Source organism: Salmo salar, chromosome ssa12, assembly GCF_905237065.1.
Source record: "Salmo salar chromosome ssa12, Ssal_v3.1, whole genome shotgun sequence".
Lineage (NCBI taxonomy): Eukaryota > Metazoa > Chordata > Actinopteri > Salmoniformes > Salmonidae > Salmo > Salmo salar.
The window spans coordinates 53249348-53274257 of record NC_059453.1 but is presented as its reverse complement, the minus strand read 5'-3'; the positions used below and the strand labels follow the sequence as shown (position 1 = coordinate 53274257).

The 24910-nt window shown below is 41.8% G+C and overlaps 1 protein-coding gene and 2 long non-coding RNA genes across 4 annotated transcripts in view; 1 reads left to right on the top strand and 2 right to left on the bottom strand.

Moving 5' to 3' along the window:
- Nucleotides 1-234: 234 nt before the first annotated feature.
- Nucleotides 235-24910, bottom strand: part of LOC106565323 (voltage-dependent calcium channel subunit alpha-2/delta-3) — a 63041-nt gene continuing 38365 nt past the window's right edge. Inside the window, exons 10-13 of one of the 2 annotated variants that reach the window (XM_045692027.1) lie at nt 4457-4574; nt 3186-3298; nt 2764-2846; nt 2366-2554 (exon numbers count right to left, since the gene is read on the bottom strand). In XM_045692027.1, coding sequence (XP_045547983.1) covers nt 2462-2554; nt 2764-2846; nt 3186-3298; nt 4457-4574 — 407 coding nt within the window. In that variant the 3' untranslated portion in view covers nt 2366-2461. Of the gene's footprint in view, nt 2555-2763; nt 2847-3185; nt 3299-4456; nt 4575-24910 lie in introns of both variants that reach the window. The other variant, XM_045692025.1, reaches the window with a different exon arrangement.
- On the bottom strand, nt 10043-10621 carry LOC106565150 (uncharacterized). Its single transcript, XR_001319619.2, has 3 exons — nt 10420-10621; nt 10233-10313; nt 10043-10116 (listed from the first exon to the last, which is right to left on the bottom strand). It is a non-coding gene; the product is annotated as an uncharacterized lncRNA (long non-coding RNA).
- On the top strand, nt 17274-21766 carry LOC123725601 (uncharacterized). The gene is made up of 5 exons (XR_006758143.1): nt 17274-17401; nt 17984-18046; nt 21079-21107; nt 21218-21284; nt 21603-21766. It is a non-coding gene; the product is annotated as an uncharacterized lncRNA (long non-coding RNA).

The window sequence follows — 24910 nt, the reverse complement described above, 5'->3', positions numbered from 1 at the left end:
GATACTCCGGTTACTCAACTAGTCTAACGAAGGACAGTTTTATTGCTTCTTTAATCAGAACAACAGTTTTTAGCTGTGCTAACATAATTGCAAAAGGTTTTTCTAATGATCAATTACCCTTTTTAAATGATCAACTTGGATTAGCTAACACAATGTGCCACTGGAACAAAGTAGTGATGGTTGCTGATAATGGGCCTCTGTACGCCTATGTAGATATTCCATAAAGAATCAGCCGTTTCCAGCTACAAATATCATTTACAACATTAACAATGTCTACACTGTATTTCTGATCAATTTCATGTTATTTTAATAGATTAAAAATGTGCTTTTCTGTCAAAAACAAGGACATTTCTGCTTGACCACAAACTTTTAAATCGGTAGTGTATATCAGATCAGTGCCCTGCGGTTTGCGCATTGATGCATGTCAACCAGCTGGCATGGCTAGAACAGGAAGCAGGGGTGGGGGATGACTTGGCAGAAGCCCAACAAGAAGATACGGAAATACGCCTTCTCCTCTAGCTTAAAATAAGTACAGTATAGGGGACAAGCACAGGGAGGTAGAGCAATCAAGCCTTAATATGCGCCAGTATGGGATCAGCTTCAGGTGCAAGGGCTGAGTTTAGTGCGTGTCCCCTTGCCTAATTCTGATGACATTTATAAGATACAAGTGGTCCTCCACAAAGCTGTGGTGCCTACAGTTTTGGACATGCTACATAGCACAACAGCAGGGGGTCATTTAGGAGTGAAAAAGCTACAGGGGAAAGCCAAAGATCGTTTCGACTGGCCGGGGTGGTTTGACAATGTAGAAAAATGGTGTAAGGAGTGTGTGAACTGCGGCCGACCTGTGCACCCCTAAACCCGTCTGTCACCTCTTGGCCGTGTGAACGTATAGCAGTGGATATCTTGGGTCCCCTCACTAACACCGCCAACGGGACAAGTACATCCTGGTAGACTGAGATTATATCTCAAAATGGACAGAGGAGTTTGTGGATGTGTTGAACATCTTGACCTCTGCTTATCATCCCCAGTCAGATGGGTTGCTCGCTCGCATGTAGCCACACGATAGGGGTCATCTGACCTCCACCATCTACGAGACGGTACTTCTGGCATTCTTCAGCAACGGGAAGCACCAGCAGCATCTGTTTCAGTGGGCGGAAGGTCAACAGGAGCCCAACTGTCTCGGGCAGCATGACCAGTGCAAGACTGGCAGCCACCAGCGTAGTCCAAAGTTACCACATGGCTTTGGAACAACTCAGGGACGGTCTTTTCCACCCAGGATGGGGATAGTGTGGTGAAGCTGTAGGACAGCTTGTAAGGGAAGATATCACTAAATCATGAACTAATTGCTCACACCTGTGCCTGCTTACAAGACTCTGACCAGAACTCTGAGAAACTGATATAGGCAGAGCCGAGAGTGCAGGCAGGTTGTGGCAGGGGAGCTGTGCTTTGATTAACGCTGGACTTGTAGCCTTTGCAAGTATCTGCACTGCACTCACCTTAAGAGAGGGAAGTTTTGGCCAGTTCTCCTTAACCGTTCGGACAAGTAAAAAATCTGTCTTACTTGTCTGAAGAACAAGTGGCAGAAAAAGTTCATGTCAAGCCTTGCAGATAATTTCACCATGGGCAACTGGCTACAAGAACTGAGCCGATGGACAAGGGGCAATGAAATGTGGTATGTAAACCTTATGTATATCCTTAGAAGCTGTGTGAATATAAAGTCACTGCAACCTTAGATGGCTGCACCAGACTAAATGGTGGCACTATAGATCTCATCGTCACCAGTGCCACCATATGATACTAGAGCAATAACTATTGATCAAGTGGACTTTGTCTCATGCAAATAAATTATGTCAAATATTGTGATTAGTATATCTGTATAATCACATATTGTTGCCCATGTTATGTTGTCTGAATGTATTGAAAATTGGATCTTTTATTCTGTAAATTCCTATCCTGCCGCTTGCACAGTCAGCGTACTACAGCTGTGAGAGTGTATTGAAGTATGTTGGAACGCTAAGGTGGAGTGAACCAACAGAGATTTAAATCAACATGGTAATGCTTTCACTGATTGCACATACCGGAAGAAAGTTCCTACATCACAGAGGGCTGGCTTTGTTATCCAACTGATCTTGTGTCCTTTCTGTCATCCTGTGAAACCCGTTCATTGCTGCTCGCAGGTATATTTTTTCTGTCTAATGTCCATATTGTTTTCCCCTTGGAATATTGTTCTGTTTCTCTTGAACAATGTCTAATTTGTTATTTCTCTGCTGGTCAGGGAGATGCTTTACAATTGGTCCGTCTCTCTGTTGGTAATAAGCAACTCAGTTAGTTGTGAGTAAGTTCTTCTTGTTGGCGTGGCTCCCTGTGCATTGTCAGCATTTGATGGCGCGCCTGTCTATCGTTCTCTCCAGTGTTAGGTCCAGTGTTGGGTCCAGGACGGTGGGCCTCGATGCCGGTGTGGTCACCTGCTAATGAGAGTGGCCAGTAGGGGGAGCAGTGCTGCTGTAAGGGGGGCAGAGAGGCCTGCTGCTCCTCCACACTCCATGGCATTCTCCTGCATCAGACACATGGGGCATCACAGGAGTTTCAGACCATAGAAATGAATTAATACATACACTATATATCTATATGGTTCAGACAACATTCAGATGGTCACATATATGCTTAATATCATGTTATTAAACACTCATAAACAGACGTTCATGTACTTTCCGTGTAATCACAGAATTGTGACGCAGACACACACATCTACACACTGCGTACCTCGGGGTGAAAAGGATGACACGATTCTGGCCGCTTTCTGTCTTTCTGAAACTTCAGCCTATCACATTTCAGAGACTCATTGTGTGCAGAGGGGTTAAGGATAGAAATACTGATGATGAACCACACCTCAGATACATTTAACTGATACTGTGGTGACCGTTTCTGCAACATCATTCCAGCATGATGAGAAAACCAAACCGTAATGCACGCTTCATAAATACCTACATGTATGAGAAATCTATTAATACCTCTGAACTTAGACTTTTGTTTTCTGAGAGCGTGAATAGCTTCTTCATTGTCAGAGTTCACTTACAGTTAACTTACAAAACCCATCTACTTACAAAACATTTATACTAAAAAACACTCACAAAAGCTTTGTACTAAAAATACACTCAAACTTATTGAGGGTTAGTAAAGGATATACATAATCTCGATGGGATCCATGGAAACCAGGGGGGCAGAGCTGCAGTCACACTTGTTGTCCACGACAACCATGAAGAGATTACTGCTGGGAATCTGCTGAATTACAAAAGATCTGAGGGAGGGAGAGAGGGAGAGGGGGAGGGAGAGAGAGTTGAGTTGATTCAGTTGATGCTTTTAACATAAGGCTAGGGCCCTATTTTCTCCACTTCCTATCTGACTGACGTGCCCAAAGTAAACTGCCTGTTGTTCAGGCCCTGAAGCCAGGATATGCATATAATTGGTACCATTGGAAAGAAGACACTTTGAAGTTTGTGTAAATGTTAAAACAATGTAGGAGACTAACACAATAGATATGGTAAGAGAAAATCCATAGAAAAACCAACCGGAAATTTGTTTTTTTTGAGAGAGCCCATGCTATTACAATGGAACGTAATAGAGAAATAATGAAATCTAGCTCCAAGTATGCAATTCCTATGGCTTCCACTGGGTGTCAGTCTTTGTTCAAGGTTTCAGGCTTGTTTCTTCCAAAACGAGTAAGAATAATTAGTTTTACTACAGGGACACAGACTTGGAAATTCGTGTATAGTTTAATTACATTTTAGGGTATCTGAGCATTAAATAGAAACGTATTTTGACTTGTTGAAACAAAGGGGTTTAGGGGTAGATTTTTGGATTCCTATCTTGGCATGTTGAACGAGTGGATTACTCAAATCGATGGCGCCAACTAAAAATACTTTTTGGGATATTAAGAAGGATTTTATCTAACAAAACGACACTACATGTTATAGCTGGGACCTTTTGGATGACAAATCAGAGGAAGATTTTCAAAAAGTACGTGAATATTTAATCGCTATTTGTGAATTTATGAAACCTGTGCCGGATGGCAAAATATTTTGATGTGGGACGCCGTCCTCAAACAATCACATGGCATGCTTTCGCTGTAAAGCCTACTGTAAATCGGACAGTGCAGTTAGATTAACAAGAATTTAAGCTTTCAACTGATATAAGACGCTTGTATGTACCTAGATGTTTAATATCCATAATGTTTATGATTATTTATTTGAATTGCGCGTCCTCCAGTTTCACAGTAAGTTGTCCCGCTAGCGGGCGCCTATCCCAGAACTAACGCATGGAATTACCCTGTATTGTGTATAAACACAACCACACACAACCACCAACACCCCCCAACCCCTAAGCCCACCATCAACACACAGGTTAAGTGAGTTTATCGGTGCCTAATACACAGGTAAGGAAACTGTGTTACAAGTACCTGGCACAGCCCTCACAGTCAATGTTTCCCGTGGTCTCTTTGATGGTACGCTCAGAGACGAAGGCAGGGTACTCCGTGTCACATGGCACCATCATGGTCTTTCCCCTCGACCTTTGGGCTGGAAATGGGACATGTAAATCGTAACATAATAAAGACACGAAAGACTCACACACACACACACACACACACACACACCTCAAGGTATATTCTTGCACACACTGACCTTTGACTGAGATCAACATGCCACCAGCTGTAAAGGTTGAACTCCAGCAGGAAACTGATGAGGAAAACACAAACATACATTGATATAATAATACAATAATATGCACTGTGGTTGATAATCAGTGCATCTCATTTTATCGTATCAAGGTGATTATTTTATTATTCTCACATGACAAGTTTGGTCAGGAGCCATTTCACCATGGAGAAGGGCTGGGAGAGAAGACATTAAATAATTAGCATTGACTGGATGTATGTAAGTCTGATGAGTAGTTTCGGGACACTACGTACACGTGATAATATTTAGGGTCAGTACTTACATGTGAAAATATTTAGGGACAGTACTTACATGTGAAAATATTTAGGGACAGTACTTACATGTGAAAATATTTAGGGACAGTTCTTACATGTTACAATATTTAGGGACAGTACTTACATGTGAAAATATTTAGGGACAGTACTTACATGTGACAATATTTAGGGACAGTACTTACATGTGAAAATATTTAGGGACAGTACTTACATGTTATAATATGTAGGGATAGTACTTACATGTGAAAATATTTAGGGACAGTACAGACGTGATAATATTTAGGGACAGTACTTACATGTTATAATATGGAGGGATAGTACTTACATGTGAAAATATTAAGGGGCAGTACTTACAGGTGACAATATTTAGGGGCAGTACTTACATGTGACAATATTTAGGGACAGTACTTACATGTGAAAATATTTAGGGACACTACTTACATGTTATATGTAGGGATAGTACTTACATGTGAAAATATTTAGGGACAGTACTTACATGTGAAAATATTTAGGGACAGTACTTACATGTGAAAATATTTAGGGACAGTACTTACATGTGACAATATTTAGGGACAGTACTTACATGTGAAAATATTTAGGGACAGTACTTACATGTGACAATATTTAGGGACAGTACTTACATGTGAAAATATTTACGGACAGTACTTACATGTTATAATATGTAGGGATAGTACTTACATGTGAAAATATTTAGGGACAGTACAGACGTGATAATATTTAGGGACAGTACTTACATGTTATAATATGGAGGGATAGTACTTACATGTGAAAATATTAAGGGGCAGTACTTACAGGTGACAATATTTAGGGGCAGTACTTACATGTGACAATATTTAGGGACAGTACTTACATGTGAAAATATTTAGGGACACTACTTACATGTTATAATATGTAGGGATAGTACTTACATGTGAAAATATTTAGGGGCAGTACTTACATGTGACAATATTTAGGGACAGTACTTACATGTGAAAATATTTAGGGACAGTACAGACATGTGATAATATTTAGGGACAGTACTTACATGTTATAATATGTAGGGACAGTACTTACATGTGACAATATTTAGGGGCAGTACTTACATGTGATAAAGAGCGTGCGCTGTCACTGTTGCCAGCATACTCTCTACAGAGAGCCTGGTAGTCATACAGAGTGATCCTAGAGAGAGGAGAAAATAGACCATTCATTGTGTGTGTGTGTGTGTGTGTGTGTGTGTGTTGTGTGTTGTGTGTTCAGGGTAATGACTGTAACATGATTTCTCCTCTAACCTTTTGAAGGAGCCCATGAGAAGCAGCTTGTTCATAACAGCACTCTCCACCTCTCCAAAGAACAGCCCCGTCTGAGGAAGAAGATGTTTATTTAAAGGCAAATACTAAGAACCAGGGGAGCTACAGGACAATACGCACACATATTTAGTATATTATTAATGGTACCTGAGAGTAGTCCTCTGTGACCAGAATAAATCCGTTGTTGTCTATAAGGTAACACTTAATGTCCTGTTAGATATAAAGAAAGGAACATTAATTCAGATCTTCAAAGCATGACATCATTTAATAATTCAATACTGAGAGGAAACAGAGAAAGGTCACAGACAGTACAGACAGGAAGTAGAAAAGCTGAGACACGGACAACAGGCTAAGAAACAGGAAGTAGCATGAGTCAGTGACAGACACCTACTGTCTGGTCTTACCTCATTATCACAGCTAATGGTGCACTTCCCATCCAAAGCAGCACACTGGATCGAATCAATAAGATGAATAAATTATTAGAATAATCCATAAAGCATGTCTCACAGCACTGGATATTGTGTGTGTGTGTGTGTGTGTGTGTGTCTACCTGTCTACTAGCGGTCCAGAACTTCCTCTGAAAGAAATCCAGCTTCATCTGAATCCCAACGGCTATAGTGGGTTTTAACAAAAACACAAACAGAACACAGTCAGCACACTGTTCATCTAGAAGAGGAATTAAACATGTATTAAAGAGTTTCTTCACATGTCTTCAGAGGGGGGCTTTATAGTTACAAGCCTATAACAGGTACAGTAGCTCTCTATGTTAGGGAGAAGTTAAGGGAGAAGTTAGGGGCTTTTCAGGGAGCTTACAAGCAACAATAGGTGACTTCCTGTCATCCAGCAGTTGTATGGCAGTGCTGGCCAAAACCACGCTCTTATTCTCATTTCCTGACCATTAGCCTCAATCAACAGACATTAGCCTCAATCAACAAATGCTGTGTAAATGGAAAATAACAATTCCTACTATTTCAATAGATCTTATAAAATACACTATATATTCCATTCCACCCTCAGCACCTCAGCATAATCACAGCTGGAAAACCAAGTCACAGAAACAAAAGGGAATAATCATTTTCTAGCCAAAAGATGGCGCCATACCCACAGCCTTCAGCAGGCAATAGCAACCCACAGCACTACACTCAGTGATGGAATCCCATCAGTAGTCTACAACCAGGATGTTAGAAGTGATTCTGACACAGAGAGAGGGATGTGTTCTTATGAAATAAAAACCTGTTCTGGTACTAGCACTACAGAACCTCTGGGGACAGGGATTGTTGGAGGAGGTTATAGTATTAAACAGGGGAGGTGACAGTAAAGGAGGGATATTTTACAACAGACTAAGTGATGACAGCAGTTAGAGGAAGGTAGAGGCTGGTAGACAACAGGGAACAACAGTGAGATCCTGATCCTCTCTTTCCCTCAGTGGGAAGAAAGTGGGGCACATTAATTACAGACAGCAGTGAGAGAGATGAGCTGTACAACAACCCAGCTTCTCTAATATACAGTAGCTCACTCTCCCTAACTTGTGGCTGAGTTTCATCTGTAGCCTATTTTCCACCCCCCACACCCCCACTCAATAGATATCTTTAGTTAACCCTGTGTACTGTATCTCTGTGGGTTGTCATGGCGATTCAGTGTGTCTCTGATAGGTTTTACCATGACGATCCGGTGTATCTGTGTCTCTGATATAGGGTGTAGTTAGCCTCTTCGCTCAGTGAGACTTGTACACATTAATCTAGTCTCCTGTCAGTGCAGGCGACATCCCGTACCCGAAAACATATTTATCAGCCCCTCTGATTTACCTATTTCCGTTAAACTTTTCCCGTCACAAGGCAAATCTATAATACGGAATGCCTTACAGATCGGTACGGGCTATAAAATATGTGAACTATGGTAAAAATAAACGTTTAAATCCACATTTTCCAAAAGTCACTCCCTTGTCCCCATACTCCGTAGTAGTCGCCATGCAAGATTACCGTGTGATCTCAGCTGGCAACAAACCTTTGGCTTTAGGGTGTGTGAGGGATCAGCCGGGTCAAGTGGTCCGACTGCTCCCTCTGCTGGAGGTGGGCCGCAGTACAGCCACTACTGATGAGCTCACCTGAGGCCAATTGACTGGTTATTGTTTGTGCTCCCTGAAGGGGCAGAGGGGGGAGTGTGATTATGAGCCAGAGACTATGATATGAATTCCAGGACAGTAGGATTCCCTGTTATAGGTTTAGCACCAACTGTTATTTTATTATTTATATTATTTTTTGAGAGCCATTACCCTGGCCTTTGTTTGGACGGTCCCGGGGAGAGTTGAAAGAAGAACACCGATTACAGTGTACTTCTTTTTGTTGAAGTCACGTCTCTGCATCTCATTTCGCGCTGTCCCTCCTATGAGTTTGTCAGTGAATAGGTACGGCCTTCCACAGGCATTATGGTGTGAATTTGGTAAACTCTGGAAAAGTTGGATTTAAATGTTTTTTTTCACAGAGTGTATAGCCTGTAAAAACTGGTAAGGCATTCTGGATTATAGATTTGCCTTCGGTGACAGGAAAAGTTATTCGGAAATAGATAAACCAGAAGGCTGGTAAATATGTTTTCGGGGTTCAGGATGTCGCCTTCAGCGACGGGAGACCAGATTAATGTGTGCAGGTCTCCCAGAGCGAAGAGGCTAACTACACCCTATATCAGAGACACAGATACACTGAATCTCCATGGTAACCCACAGAGATACAGTACACAGGGTTAACCAAAGAGATCTATTGAGAGGGGTGTGGGGAAAATAAGCTACAGATGACACTCAATCACAAATAAGGGAGAGTGAGCTACTTTGTCGTTATGGGCTATTGTGGATAGATTGATGAGAAAACTTTTTTTAATCCATTTAAGAATAAGTCTGTAAAGTAAGAAAATGTGGAAAAAGTCAAGGGGTCTGAATACTTTACTAATGCACCGTATGTACACATACTGTACATGCAACATGTCACTGCACTCTCTCTCTCTCTCTTGCTCTGCTGTGTGTGCATCTTGCTAGTGTTCCCTCAAATGGTGAGGGGCTGAAGCTCATTGGCTAGAACACCAATTGCTAGGAGGCTGACCCACGTGGGGGAAAATGTAGGGAAAATAGTGCAGCACAGCTTCCAGAAAAACAAACTAGGGGTTTCGTGGTTAATTGAGGTAAGACAGTAATTCTGCTCATAGATTATGCATGTATGAACTACACACTGACACATCCGTCCCAAAGCGGGAAGTAGTCGCTTAGTAGTCGCAAAAGTTCCGGAACATGTCTTTAAAGGCAGCCATTTGTATCTTAATATCAAATCATTTCTGGGTAACAATTAAGTACCTTACTGTGATTGTTTTCAATTAAAATGTTCCAAAAAATTATACAAAATAATTTTGCTAGGACTCTCTGGGAGGAGTTTGATTGGGGAGGGGAAAACTGCAATGTACTGTAGCTGTTTAACCACTCCAGAGGTTGGTATGTGTAAAGGCTGTGCGGGTTAGGGTTAGTGCATTGTGGCAAGGCTCGGGTTAGGGACAGGGTTAGGGTCAGGGGTAGTGTCGCAAAATTCAGGCAACTTTCCCAGAATTCCCAGGTTTTCCAGAAATCCTGCTTCGACGATTCCTGGTATAAAGGAGGGAATAAGCAGGAAATCCTGAATCCTCTAACCATTATTTCTGAGGAAACCTTTGATTTTACAACCCTAGGCAGGGGACATAGTGTATGAGTGGGTTTAAAAGACAGTGTGTTACCAGTGGCTTCAGGTCCGGATGGGTCAGGATGTAGCCGTTGTTTGTGATGGCAAAGGCGTAACCGTGGATACCCAGCTGAAGGCACAAAAACAATATATAGAGATACTTACATTACATGAAATAGAGTACAGTACAACAGGAAATGACAAGGCATCTAATGGGTCATAAACATGGGTTAGTAAACCCAGTACCAGGTGTTTAGGGATGATCTTCATGAGTTCCTGAAGAGGAATGTCTGTGCCCACTACCCCTAGGAGAATACCCTGGTTCTTCTGTAGAGGAGAGAAGAGAGAATGAGTGAGTATAACACAGACAGACAGACAGACAGACAGACACACAGACACACAGACACACAGACAGACAGACACACACACTTACGGTCTCGTTCTTGGTGCTGAACACAGGCATGGCCACAGTGGTCATCAGGCTAGGGCCCTTCTTGTTTCTTTACTGAGATGGAACACAGTGACAGTGACAGACAGTGGCAAAGACCGATCTCGACTGCATACTCCTTGCGTCCTCTTTCCTTGTCTCCTTCTCAAAACCCATTGGATAAGAAAGCCATGGTAATTTATATCGTAATTTATGTTTATTACCAAATCAGATGTTTTTCACCTGAAATAATTTCCTAATACATTAATTAGTGTTTAACCTTGTAAACATGTTCTTAAGTAGGTACAGCGTTTAGTCAAATAAACTATTTTGAATCAAATAACCTACATCTTGCATTGGACATGTGTAGACCTCAGAATGACACAAAACCCACAATCACTTCCTGTGATACAAAGGATTGTGCAGTCCATGTCACGAGTTAGAGATTAGAATAGACAGACAGTTTGTTAGACTGGAGGATAAAACGTCTCTCTCTTCTCCTCTCCCTCTCTCTCTACTACAGGTGGATTCAGGTAATGCTGGAATCGATTCTCAGATCCCATCTGTACTGTCCACGTTCACGCCCTCAGGATTGTCCCTCAGATCTCGGGACCATCTGCAAGTGCACAGCTACTGTACATGCTTAAACTTTGGGCCTAAACCATATCAAAACACATATATGACACTTAAAACAGTAATTAATGTGTCAGAGCATCTGCGGAGCGTGAGAATAGAGCTGTAGATCTGCAGGGTGGTTCTGTTACTTGCACTTCTTCTATTTGGATAATACCAACGCAATAGGGCAAACTCGACGAAGTAACACACATGCAATGTAGACATGTAATATACACACGATCCCCCCTCAAACACACACTCATACATACATCACAACCTCTTACTCATGGAATTGTCTCTCTCTGTGATGTGCAGGTAACGTTGATGTGGATACACAGGCATTTGCAAATGAACATGTAAGTACAGTACAAATTATGTTGTTATATTATTATATATAGTATTGTTTTCACAGAGACTGACTAGAGGATTAAAGTCTCTCTCTCTCTCTCTCTCTCTCTCTCTCTCTCTCTCTCTCTCTCTCTCTCTCTCTCTCTCTCTCTCTCTCTCTCTCTCTCTCTCTCTCTCTCTCTCTCTCTCTCTCTCTCTCTCCTCTCTCTCACTTCTGGGTCTCCCGAGTGGCGCAGCACTCTAAGGCACTGCATCTCAGTGCAAGAGCCGTCACTACAGACACCCTGGTTCAAATCCAGGCTGTTTCACACCCGGCTGTGATTGATAGTCCCTTAGGGCGGGGAACAATTGTCCCAGCGTCGTCCGGGTTTGGCCGGTGTAGGCCGTCATTGTAAGAATTTGTTCTTAACTGACTTGCCTTGTTAAAAAAGGTAAAAAAAAATCTCTCTCAATGTGTTTTATGACTTTCAGTTTAAGATTGGTGTTATATCCTCATAAAATACCCCTTATCAATTACATTTACTATTATGTCACCTGTGGGATACCTCCTTCCATAACGGTTGGATACAATTCATTTCCTATTGAGAAAAACATAATCCTAAACACAACCAAAACAATCTGCAAATACATCCAACGGGTTTGTTGAGTTACAACCTTGATGTATTTATGACGTGCAAGGAATATGGTACCAAAACACTAAATGTTTGACTACTTTAATACACTATACATGAATTTGTCCAAATACTTGTGACTTCTTCAAAAGGGGGGACTATATACATAAAATGCTTTTATTTCTAAACGGTAAAACATACACTGCATTCAGAAAGTATTCACAGTCCTTGACTTTTTCCGCATTTTGTTGTGTTTCGGCCTGAATTTAAAATAGGTTAAATTGAGATGTTTTGTCACTGGCCTCCACGCAATACCCCATAATGTCAAAGTGGAATTATGTAAAAAATTAAAATAAAATAGTCAATAAGTATTGAACCCCTTTGTTATGGAAAGCTGAAATATGTTCAGTAGTAAAAATGTCCTTAACAAGTCACGTAATAAGTTGCATGGACTCACTCTGTGTGAAATAATAGTGTTTAACATGATTTTTAATGACTACCTCATCTCTTTAATTATTTGTAAGGTCGGTCCGTCGAGCAGTGAATTTCAAACACAGATTCAACCTCAAAGACCAGGGAGGTTGTCTAATGCCTCATAAAGAAGGACACTTTTTGGTAGATGGGTAAAAAAAGAAGAAGACATTGAATATCCCTTTGAGCATGGAGAAGTTATTAATTACACTTTGGATACTGGCATCATTCCTAACTTAGTTGCCGGAGAGGAAGAAACCCGCTCAAAGATTTCACCATGAGCCCAATCATGACTTTAAAACAGTTACAGAGTTTAATGGCTGTGATAGGAGAAAACTGAGGATAGATCAAGAAGAAATTTGAAAAGAATAATGGGAAAATTTTACACAATCCAGGTGTGGAAAGCTCTTAGATACTTAGAGACCCAGAAAGACTCACAGCGGTAATCGCTGCCTAAGGTGCTTCTACAAAGTATTGACTAAGGGGTTTAAGTACTTATCTAAATGAGATATATCTGTATTTCATTTTCAATAAATTAGCAAAAATGACAAAAACACTTGTTTTCAGGTTGTCATAATGGGGTATTGTGTGAAGATGGGTGAGAAATGTTTTTTTTAAATACATTTTGAATTCAGGCTGTAACACAATAATAATAATAATATTATAATAATAAGTCAAGGTGAATGAAAACTTTATGAAAATATCCTAAAATAAAGGGGACATTCTGTACTGTCACATTCTGTACTGTCACAAACATTCTATCTCAAATCTATAATACTGGAGTATAGAGACAAATATATATTTTTTGGCTTCGCTGTCCAAATGCATATGGAGGGGAGTGTATGACCGATAAATTACTCTGTTATTCAGATACCCTTACTTCTGCAACATTAGCTCACACTTGCTGTATGAGTCTGGTGTTTAGGTTTCTGCTCTCTGTGGTTTTGCTGTGAACAAGCTCCACATCTACGTCTCTATTCAAACAATCCTCTGACTCAGCACACACCTTACTGTGAAGTCAGACTAACAGTATGTAGCTGTCTGACAAATGGCATTGTTCATCCCTGATATGGCTGGTCATCTGTTCTTGGTCGTCCTCCTTTTTGGTGAGTTATTTCTACATTTCTACAGTTTCATCATCTGTTTGTGCTACAGGATATTCCTCTTCTTCTCTCCCCTCTTTTAGTCTTACTTTTTACTATTTTACTTTAGGAACTCTTGATAGATCTGAATCTCATGGCTATGATTAGTGTCTTGTATCTTCCTTTCATCACCTTATTTATTTCTCTCTATCATTATTTTACATTTTGTTCAGATAAGAATGACCACTGCTTGATCCCCATTAATGCATTACAGTAGGTTATGCTACTTTAACAACTTGTGTGAAGTGTTCAGGCATCTCATGTATAATTTTTATTTTTGAATGTCAGACGATAACCTATTTTATAATTGCTAGACACCTTCCAATCCATCAAAGCCCAAGGTCAGTATCATTATTATGAGTTTTTAGTTACCCAGTAAAAATATAATAATAATCATGGTATTTATTCTTATCATTCAAACATAACATTAGCTGATAGCGTATCCATCTGACACTATGAATTCAAAAGGAATTACGGATAAATGGTTAATAAAATACAGTGCTGAAGGTTGGCAGTTTAAATCCATATACAGTGAACCTACAGAAGTAAGTTCACTGTATATGTCCAAATTCAGGGTAAAACAAATGTCTATAGCTGTAAACACTGCAAACACTCTACTGCTCAGTTGGTCCTCTAGAAATACGTTATTATTGTCTTTTGGAAAGAGCCGTTGCATGAAGCAATATATTATATCACCTTTATTTCTCATACTATCGCTGGGAATTATTCTCAAAGATCTAGGGTTTGAAAAAACAAAGTGTGATTGTTTTATGTTCAACGGCTGACAGTACATTTCCCAAACCAGTAACAAAATACTCAGTTCCTCTGTCCTCTCAGATCTTCCTCAGCCCAGTCTGGAATATTTTTATGTATGTTGTAATAAGCCATTACTTAAAACAATATATATTTCACATATTATCATTATATGAAGGAATGGACCTTATTATCAAAATCCTTTAGTCTCAATAAGCATGAAGATAATTGTTTTGAAACATTAAATGTTGATAGATTTACTTGATTTATAATAGACATGCATATTTAAATCCAATTGAATGGTTGTCAGTAAATTTCTCAAAACAAGTCAAACATTTTAAATACTCCTCTCTTCTGATCTTACAGGCCCTCCTCTTCCCAGGTTGACAGTGAGTCCTGCTTTCATCAGAGAGAGCGACTCAGTTCAGCTGAGCTGTGAGACTTCTCCATCCGTCTCCGTGTCTCAGTGTTATCTCTTCACTGAGAAAAGAGACTTTAAACCATCCTGTAGCCCTCTGTGGTCAGACAACGTTCACCTGCTGTGGTCAATGTGAGATGTTTCTACTATGCTATTGGTAGTTTTTCCCCATCCTCTGACAGCGACCCTGGCTCAGTCACTGTCCAAGGTAAGCAGGTTATTTACATAATTGTAAACATGACCCTCCTTTTGAATCTTAACATGTTCTGAGATACATTCGGCAACAATGCACTAACCTGCAACAATATTATTCTGATTTCAACGACTTACTGTTTCACAAAAGGATTTACTGTCTTTTTAAAATCTAGAATTAATTTGAAGTGATGAGTCATGTTCTTGAAATGCTCAGGTCTGTTACACATGAGGATTTTATGAACATAGTAATCCGTTGAATATTAGATTTACATACTATTTCTCTCTGAACTAACAGTCCCTCCTCAGCTGACAGTGAGTCCTGAAGTCATCAGGGATACAGACACAGTTCAGCTGAGATGTCACACTTCTCAATCTACCTCTGTGTCTCAGTGTTACTTCTACATAGAGGAAAGACAACATCTCCAACAAACCACATCCTGTCAACAGTCACTCACAGGGACCAAGCTGCTTGAATGGGCAGGTCGTGGTCCAACCACCAAGGTCAACATGAGATGTATCTACAATGCTGTAGAGATGTCTATCTACTCTCCTTACAGTGACCCTGTCTCAGTCACTCTCCTGGGTAAGCGGGTAGTTTATGTATTATTTACTCCAGTTTTTCTATTCTGGTCCAAGATTAACACACCGGATTATTTTATATTATTTATATAATATACATTTTAAATACTGACTGAAGCAATAAGAGATGAAGTTATGCACTTTTAGATTTTAGGGTTTATTTCATGCAATGTATTTCAGCAAACTGTTGAAAGTTGTTTACTTCCTTATTCTGATATTACAGACCTCCCTCAGCCCAGGCTGACAGTGAGTTCTACAGTCATCAGAGAGAGAGACTCAGTTCAGCTGAGCTGTGACCCTCCTCCATCCTTCTCTGTGTCTCAGTGTTACTTCTACACAGAGGGGAGAGATCCTAAACACTCACCCTGTACGAAGTCACTCACAGGGGCTGTGCTGCTCTCGTGGGCAGGTGAACGTTTATCTGCTGAGGTCAAACTGAGATGTTTTTACACAGTAGAGACTCACTATCCATCGACGCACAGTCATCCTGCTCCTATCACTATTCTTGGTAAAATTGTATTATTATTATGAATACACTGATCTGATTGGCTCACTGTAATCAGATTGGAATATGTAATGTCATGCTAACATATACAAACTATTTGTTTCTTACTCTTTTAGTTACCTAGTACAAAAAGAGGTTTGTTTTCTCATTAACCTACAGTATGGACAGTTATTGATGTGTTCTCCTCACAGGTGAACTGCAGAAACCAGACATTAGTGTCAATGACGAATCTTCTCATGACATCACCATTTTTGTGTACTTCCTGAGTCTGTCAGTGATGGTCATAGCTGTAACCTGTACACTGGAGACCAGCCTCAGGCCTACAAAGACGCTTGGGTCAGGAGATTTAACACAGCATTATCCAAACTATTCTGTACCTTCAGTGTTACTAAGAATGATCTGTTCAGGCATCTGCAGTTGGAGAGAGATGTGAGCTGTGACTATAGAGTGAACACAGGATCCCACTCTCTGTCTCCCCGCAGTGATAAATACATTATTACAGGTAAGATACTTCCATAAAAACTACAGAAATATGTATTACATGTACATTTTTTAAGTGTAGAATGTTATGGGCAAAAACTGGTTGAATCAATGTTCTTTTCACGTCATTTCAACAAAAAATTACAAAGTTTTTCCTTCTGATGACATTAAATCAACGTGGAAAATGTATTGGATTTGCTGAAATAATTTGGGGAATGTTTGTCTTTTTTTCACCCAACTTGAACCTAAATCCAATGACATGGCTGAAATGTTGTTGATTTTTTTAGTTGACAACTCAATCAAATGTAAATCAAAACTAGGTGTGGAACTGACGTCTGTGCCCATTGGAAATATGCTTAATTTATTGCTTTAATTAATTTAATGAATGTTTTTCAATCACAGTCCAAGTTAATTCAAAATAGTTATACAAATCATATGTCCATGTCATGTTTATGACCATCATGATTTGAACGCATTGTGAAAGACTGTAGGCTCTACAGTATATTTTTATATGCAGAATAGTATGCCTTGTACTTCATTAAGTCGTTGTCCTCTCCCAACAGGTCAGAAACCAAATATTACAGTCAGTCTGAAAGAGAACTTCATCATCACCTGTTTAATTCCTGGCTCTGTCAGTTATGACACCACCTGTAACCTGTATGTTGGAGAGCAGAGTAAGCATCTTAAAAAGCACACATCTGGAAGACGAAACACACAGATTCCAAATGCTGGTTCTGTCAATTCTCTGTGGTTGAGAGTGATCTGATCAGACGTCTTCAGACAGTGAAACGTAAGGAGGTGAGCTGTGACTACAGAGTGAGCTCAGGACCAAACTCTCTCTCTCCACGCAGTGATGGGTACAGCTTTACAGGTGAGTCATTATCTAAACAAATCTATCAGGGCTGCAGGTCTTCGTGATCTGACTACCCTTTGATTTGTTTAAAATGACTATATTAATTCTGACCCTCCCCCCACTAACTCAATCACTCACTCACTTTCGCTCGCTCCTTGGAGCATAGCACTTTGACATATGGATCTCCACACTGCCTTATTCTGGGCCAGATCCCAGGTTGATCTGGTGTTGAGTCCCAGGTTGTGTAGTTTAAATTCTTTGTTGAACTGGTTCAGTGTTTAGATCATATCTATGCGCTGTTATACTTCTGCTGTTAGATAACATGGTGACTTCATTCTAGGAAACTGTCAACAACAATCAACACCTTATCTGTCCTGAAAGACTTTATCACCTTATGAATTGGTTTTATCATTTCTATAATGAGGAGAAATATAATCTACCAGGGCTAGAAGCAATCTGTCCGTAGTGATTTTTATAGTCTTACTTAGCCCACTTTGAATAGAGAAAGTCATGAAGGTATTTAAAAGGCCAACAACACCATGATGATCATTAATACGATCTTTAATAAAATGCTAATTTCATTAATATGTGTTTTCTCAGTGGGTATGACTCCAGGTCCTAGATCTACTTTGCCTCCCAGCACAACAGTGAGTCCTACAGAAGGTGTGTTGGGCCTCTAAATTACCATCTCTGCAAATACAAATTGAGAAGAGCGGTCTCAGTTGAATGACCAGTCTTGAAACCTGACTGATTTGGATCAAGAAGGTCATTCTGAGAGAGATAGCAAGAGAGCTGGCCAAGGACGGCACGCTCAGGAGTTTTGGAGAGAAAAGAAAGAAGGGATACTGCTCTGTAGTTGTTGACATCGGAGGGATCGAGTGTAGGTTTTTTGAGAACGGGTGCAACTCTCATTCTCTAGAAGACGGAAGGGATGTAGCCAGTGGTCAAGCATGAGTTGATGAGCGAGGTGAGGTAAGGGAGAAGGTCTCCGGAAATGGTCTGGAGAAGAGAGGAGGGATAGGGTCAAGCGGGCAGGTTGTTGGGCGGCCGGTCGTCACATGTCGCAAGATTTCATCTGGAGAGAGAGGGGAGAAAGAGGTCAAAGTATAGGTTAGGGCAATGTGAGCAGGACCAGCGGTGTCGTTTGACTTAACCTCTCTGGGCTAGGCGGGACGAATTCGTCCCACCTACGCAACAGCCAGTTGAATCCCGTGGCGCGATTTTCAAATACCTTAGAAATGCTATTACTTCAATTTCTCAAACATATGACTATTTTACACCATTTTAAATACAAGACTCTCGTTAATCTAACCACCCTGTCCGATTTCAAAAAGGCTTTACAACGAAAGCAAAACATTAGATTATGTCAGCAGAGTACCGAGCCAGAAATAATCAGACACCCATTTTTCAAGCTAGCATATAATGTCACAAAAACCCAGAAGACAGCTAAATGCAGCACTAACCTTTGATGATAAGGTAAGTAAGGAGAACATTTTATGGTCTGATGTCTTTTCTTTCATAAGCTAAAGCTGACTAGGTCCCCTGTGGCTCAGTTGGTAGAGCATGGTGTTTGCAACGTCAGGGTTGTGGGTTCGTTTCCCACGGGGGACCAGTACGGAAAAAAATATATATAATGTTTGAAATGTATGCATTCACTACTGTAAGTCGCTCTGGATAAGAGCGTCTGCTAAATGAATAAAATATAAATATATAATATAATATATGATCTTCATCAGATGACACACCTAGGACATTATGTTATACAATACATGCATGTTTTGTTCAATCAAGTTCATATTTATATAAAAAAAACAGCTTTTTACATTAGCATGTGACGTTCAGAACTAGCATACCCCCCGCAAACCTCCGGTGAATTTACTAAATTACTCACGATAAACGTTCACAAAAAACATAACAATTATTTTAAGAATTATAGATACAGAACTCCTTTGTGCAATCGAGGTGTCCGATTTTAAAATAGCTTTTCGGTGAATGCACATTTTGCAATATTCTCAGTAGATAGCCATTTAGACACCCACCAAGTTTAGCCCTGACCAAACTCCGATTTACTATTACAAAAGTTTGATTACCTTTGTTGTCTTCGTCAGAATGCACTCCCAGGACTGCTACTTCAATAACAAATGTTGGTATGGTCCAAAATAATCCATCGTTATATCCAAATAGCGACGATTTGTTAGTGCGTTCCAGACACTATCCGAAATGGTAAATCAGGGTTACGAGCATGGCGCAATTCGTGACCAAAAAATTCTAAATATTCCATTACCGTACTTCGAAGCATGTCAACCGCTGTTTAAAATCCATTTTTATGCAATTTATCTCGTAAAAAGCGATAATATTCCGACCAGGAATCTCCTTTTCGGCAAACCGAGGAAAAAACACAAAGACGGGGGCAGCCAGTGCACGCGCCTAAGTCCACAGTCCCTTGATCGGCCGCTTGAGAAAGGCGATAATGTGTTTCAGCCTAGGGCTGGAATGACGACATTCAGGTTTTTCCCGGGCTCTGAGAGTCTATTGGAGCCGTGGGAAGTGTCACGTTACCGCAGAGATCCTAAGTTTTTGAAAGAGATGTCAAAGAAAGACAATAAATGGTCAGACAGGCCACTTCCTGTAAAGGAATCTCTCAGGTTTTGACCTGCCATTTGAGTTCTGTTATACTCACAGACACCATTCAAACAGTTTTAGAAACTTTCGAGTGTTTTCTATCTAAAGCCAATAATTATATGCATATTCTAGTTACTGGGCAGGAGTAGTAACCAGATTAAATCGGGTACGTTTTTTATCCAGCCGTGTCAATACTGCCCCCTACCCTCAACAGGTTAAGCTTGAATGGGCTAGTGACTGTGACAGCATGGAATTCAAAGGAGGAGATAGACAGATGGGTCAGACCGGCAGTTCCAGAGGCTGCCGGAGACCTGGAACTCCACATGGGTCGTGCGCGCTGGGACCACCAGGTTAGAGTGGCATGCGGTGTGAAGTGTTTGTGTGGCCTGTGCAGAGATGAGAGAACAGGGATAGACAGACACATAGTTGACAGGCTACAGGAGAGGCTACGCTAATGCAAAGGAGATTGGAAGGAAAATTAACTAAACAACTGGGGAAGCGAGAGAGCAGGGCCTCCCTCACAAACCATTCACTGAAACACTCAAGTATAACTTTTCCAACTTCCACTTTGGAGATTATAATTGATGTAAACTACAGTGGTTCAATATTTCCAGGAATAGGCTCAACCTTAGTTTATTCAGCTAGATAACTTGGTACAGTATTCTTCCGTGAAACCCACCCAGTGCACCGTGTTTTATGACGCTGTAGCTAACTAGCATGCTAGAATCCAATAACACACGGTTAGCACCAATACTTGGTTACAACAAACTACCAATGGATCATTTGTGTCCGTGTCTAGAAAGTTAAGCTTACGTTGCAAAAATCTTATTGACTAAAAATGATACAGTACTGCTTGCTGGTAGAGTTGCCTAGCCAGCAGTGGGAGAAGTGTGAAGTCACATCAAGCCCTGTTATTTTCACTTCTTCTGACCCCCCCCCCACCCCCAGACACACACACACACACACACAACACACACACACACACACACACACACACACACACACACACACACACACACACACACACACACAGACACACAACCTCTTACTTTGTCTCTCTCTGTGAGATGCAGGTCCAGTGCAGGTATCTGCAAATGAAGGTGTAAGTACAGTAAAAATAATAACCTTGGATATAGATACATACTTGTTTTCAGGCAGACAGACAGACAGACTGAGGGATAATAAGGACCTTTCTCTCTCTCTTTCCTCCAGGCTGATTCAGAGAATGCAGGGGTCTACAACCTGATCACTTCTGTACCATCCACATCTGTACCATTAGGTTTGTCTATTTAACTATTTCCCACTGATTCATAACATGTAGGGCTTTCTATAGGACTCAAAGTTGTTTAGGCTTGGATGTTGGTCTGAGGTAGTCATATCAGTAAGCATGTATGTATATAAGTTATACATAAGATAATGTGTTACAGCATGAGAATAGAGCTGTACGTCTACAGGATGGTTTGAGTCAGGAGTAGAAGTGTGAAGGGACATTAAGCACAGCAAAGTGACAAGCAGAACCACACCCACACTGACACGTGCATAAACACACACACACACACACACAAACACTCACTCAGGCTCCCTCTGTGTTGTACAGGTCCTTTTGAAGAAAATGGAAAGTCATCTGAAAATGACAATATAAGTTCAGAATCACCCACTGTGTTTGGTGATTGTGAACGACTCTCAGTTTCAGATTGATGTTACATCCTTTTAAATTACATTACATTTACAGTACTGTAGAATTAAAGGACTGAAGTTAAACTGTCTGTTTCTTTTCTCTAGTCTGATACGTACCACGTATACAGCTCAATCCCCGACAGACCAGCAACCTCAGCCCAGCCTGATGGGTTGTACAGTCTTCTGCAGACACACTGAAACTACACCACTGGCTCTCTGTATGTCTCACAGAAATACTCTTTCTTTCAGGATGTCCTTTATTTATCACACATCATGTTACTGTAAATAAGTATCTAATACATCTACCGCAGTGCCGTTTCTATCTATAAGCGACATACAGTAAGCAGCCGCTAGAGGCCCCTCCCCCCTCCAAAAAAATCGTAGGATAGTAGAATACACAACGTGCAGTTTAGAAATGTGGTTCTGCATCAGAAGTTTTTCTCTTGTTATGTCAGTCACTGACAGTCACTCAATTATCCCATGTCAGATAATATTTTATAGATTGCTAAGCAAGTTAGTCTCGCCAGCTATCTAAGCCATGTAGTAATGGCCGAATTACTACCCAGGGGCCCCCAATGATTTTGTTAGTCACTCTCACTCGGAAAACAAATGAACATGGCATAAGTCATGGCCAAATGTGTAAAATTGCAGTAAATGATCTTTAAACCTGAATTATATTATTTCAACGGCAATGACATAATGTGTTGAATTGCAGGAAATTAGCTTAATAACTGCAAAGTTCTCTCCGCCCCAGGGCAAGATGTGTAGAATTGCAGGACATTAACTTTAAAGCTCCAAATGTTTCTCTCCGCCGCCATGAGCGGGGCCACTAAAATGTTTTGTCCGCGAGGTGGGCAAATCTCGCTTAGGGCCCCCAAAATGCTTGGAACTGCATTAATTTATTGTATCACACATTGACACCTGGCATGTGTTACATGCCTATCCATAATATCTGTTAATGTGTTAGTATTTTTTATTTGGGGATTTTGGAGGGGTCTGGGGCATACTCCCCTTTAAACACATTTTTAAGTAAATGCCCAAGTAAATATATACTGTATTTATATCTATTCTGTCATCTGTGTGATACCTCCTTCCATAACGGTTTGATACAGTTTACTAAATAAAATATATTGGTGATCAAAATCGATAGATACAGACAATTTAAAAATCAATAAATATATAACATATTCACACATAATAAAAAACAGGTAAATAGGAAATAAAGTTACATTAATTGAAATTAAGTCATTAAGATCCAAAGTGGTACTGCTAAGACATTTTTTGGTGAAATTCATCTTGCGTTGAAATATGCTTATAATATAAGCCAGATGTACCCCAAAAAACTGGGGAAAAAGTCTAATGTTGTCACGATTCCCTCCGACGGTGGCGCCCCCTCCTGCTCGGGTGGCGCTCGGCGGTCGTCGTCACCGGCCTATTAGCTGCCACTGATTCCCTTTTTGGTTTTCCCTTCTTTTTGGTTTTGTGCACCTGTGTTTAGTTTGGTTAATTAAGCGGGGCTATTTATGTTAGCTGGTCCGCTTCCGTGTTGTGCGGGATTATTTCTATTGTGACGGCTCATGTTCGTGTCGGCGCTATTTTACGCCGTGTGTATTTTTTCCCCTGCGTTTGGGAGTATTTTGTTTGATGAGTGAGTGTACATTAAATACGCCACTACCCTGTGCTCGCTGCTTCCTGTGCCTCGTTCCTTCAACACGACTGCCAATCCGTTACAGAATCCCGCACCACATGGAATCAGCAGGAGCAGCGGCCACCCCTGTCCCCTCGATGGAGGAACGCGTCCTCCACCACACTACGGTCCTCCACCGCATATGATCCGCGATGGACCAGATGATGGAGAGGATGGACCGATGGGAGAGAAGTGGTCTCCTCTCTCCACCTCCGGCTCCTCCGATGCAGCCACCTCCTCCTCCCACTACGTCTGGCTCAGGCGCGCTTCGTTTGGCGCTCCCGAGGGAGTATGATGGGGCGGCGGCTGGGTGCCAGGGATTTCTGCTCCAGCTCGAGCTGTACCTGGCCACCGTCAGACCTGCTCCCTCAGGAGAGGAGAGCGTGAGTGCCCTCATTTCCTGCCTGACGGGCCGAGCTCTGGAGTGGGCTAATGCGGTCTGGAATGGCCCAGACTCGGCGAGGGACCATTATCCAGAGTTCACCCGCCGCTTTCGGGCCGTGTTCGACCACCCTCCGGAAGGGGAGAGCGGCGGGTGAACGGCTGTTCCACCTCAGGCAGGAGACGAGGAGCGCTCAGGACTTCGCGTTCGAGTTCAGAACCTTAGCTGCTGGGGCAGGGTGGAACGACAGGGCCCTCATAGACCACTATAGATGCAGTCTCCGGGCGGACGTCCGCAGGGGAGCTGGCCTGTCGAGATGCCGCTCTATCCCTGGACGAGCTCATCGACATGTCCATTCGTTTGGACAATCTGCTGGCTGCCCGCAGGCGTTCGGGAGAGGGTCCTGCCCGTTCCACCTCCGTGCACCCCCGCCCCTACCCCTATGGAGGTAGGGGGGGCCGTGCCAAGGGGCACCGGAGGAGCTGGCTCCTCCTGCACCAGCTGTGGTCGGAGAGGACACACGGCCGACCGGTGCTGGAGGAGCCAGTCTGGGAGTCGAGAGGGCAGGCAGAACACTTCTCGGTCACCCCAGGTGAGTCAGCACCAGATTCACCCAGAACACCCTGTTGGTCACGTGTTCTTACCTGTTTTGTTTTCTAATTCTTTTCCCTCTTCCCAGCATAGGCGCTAGTCGATTCAGGCGCAGCTGGGAACTTTATGGATCGTGGACTTGCCATTAAGCTGGGTATTCGCGCGGTGCCGATAGATCCCCCTTCCCCGTGCACTCCCTAGATAGCCGACCATTAGGGTCAGGGCTAGTCAGGGAGTCTCACGGTGCCACTGGACATGGTAACGCAGGGGAATCATAAGGAACGCATTAGTTTTTCCTTATTGATTCGCCTGCGTTTCCGGCGGTGCTGGGGGTCCCCTGGCTGGCTGGTCACAATCCCCGTATTTCGTGGGAAACAGGGGGTTCTCAGGGGTGGTCAGAGGAGTGTTCAGGGAGGTGTCTAGGAGTTTCCATAGGTGCCACGTCGGTGGGGAGTCCCGACCAGGTGTCCCCCGTGCGCATTACCCCTGAGTACGCCGATTTGGCGATCGCCTTCTGTAAAAAGAGGGCGACTAAATTACCACCCCATCGACAGGGGGATTGTGCGAT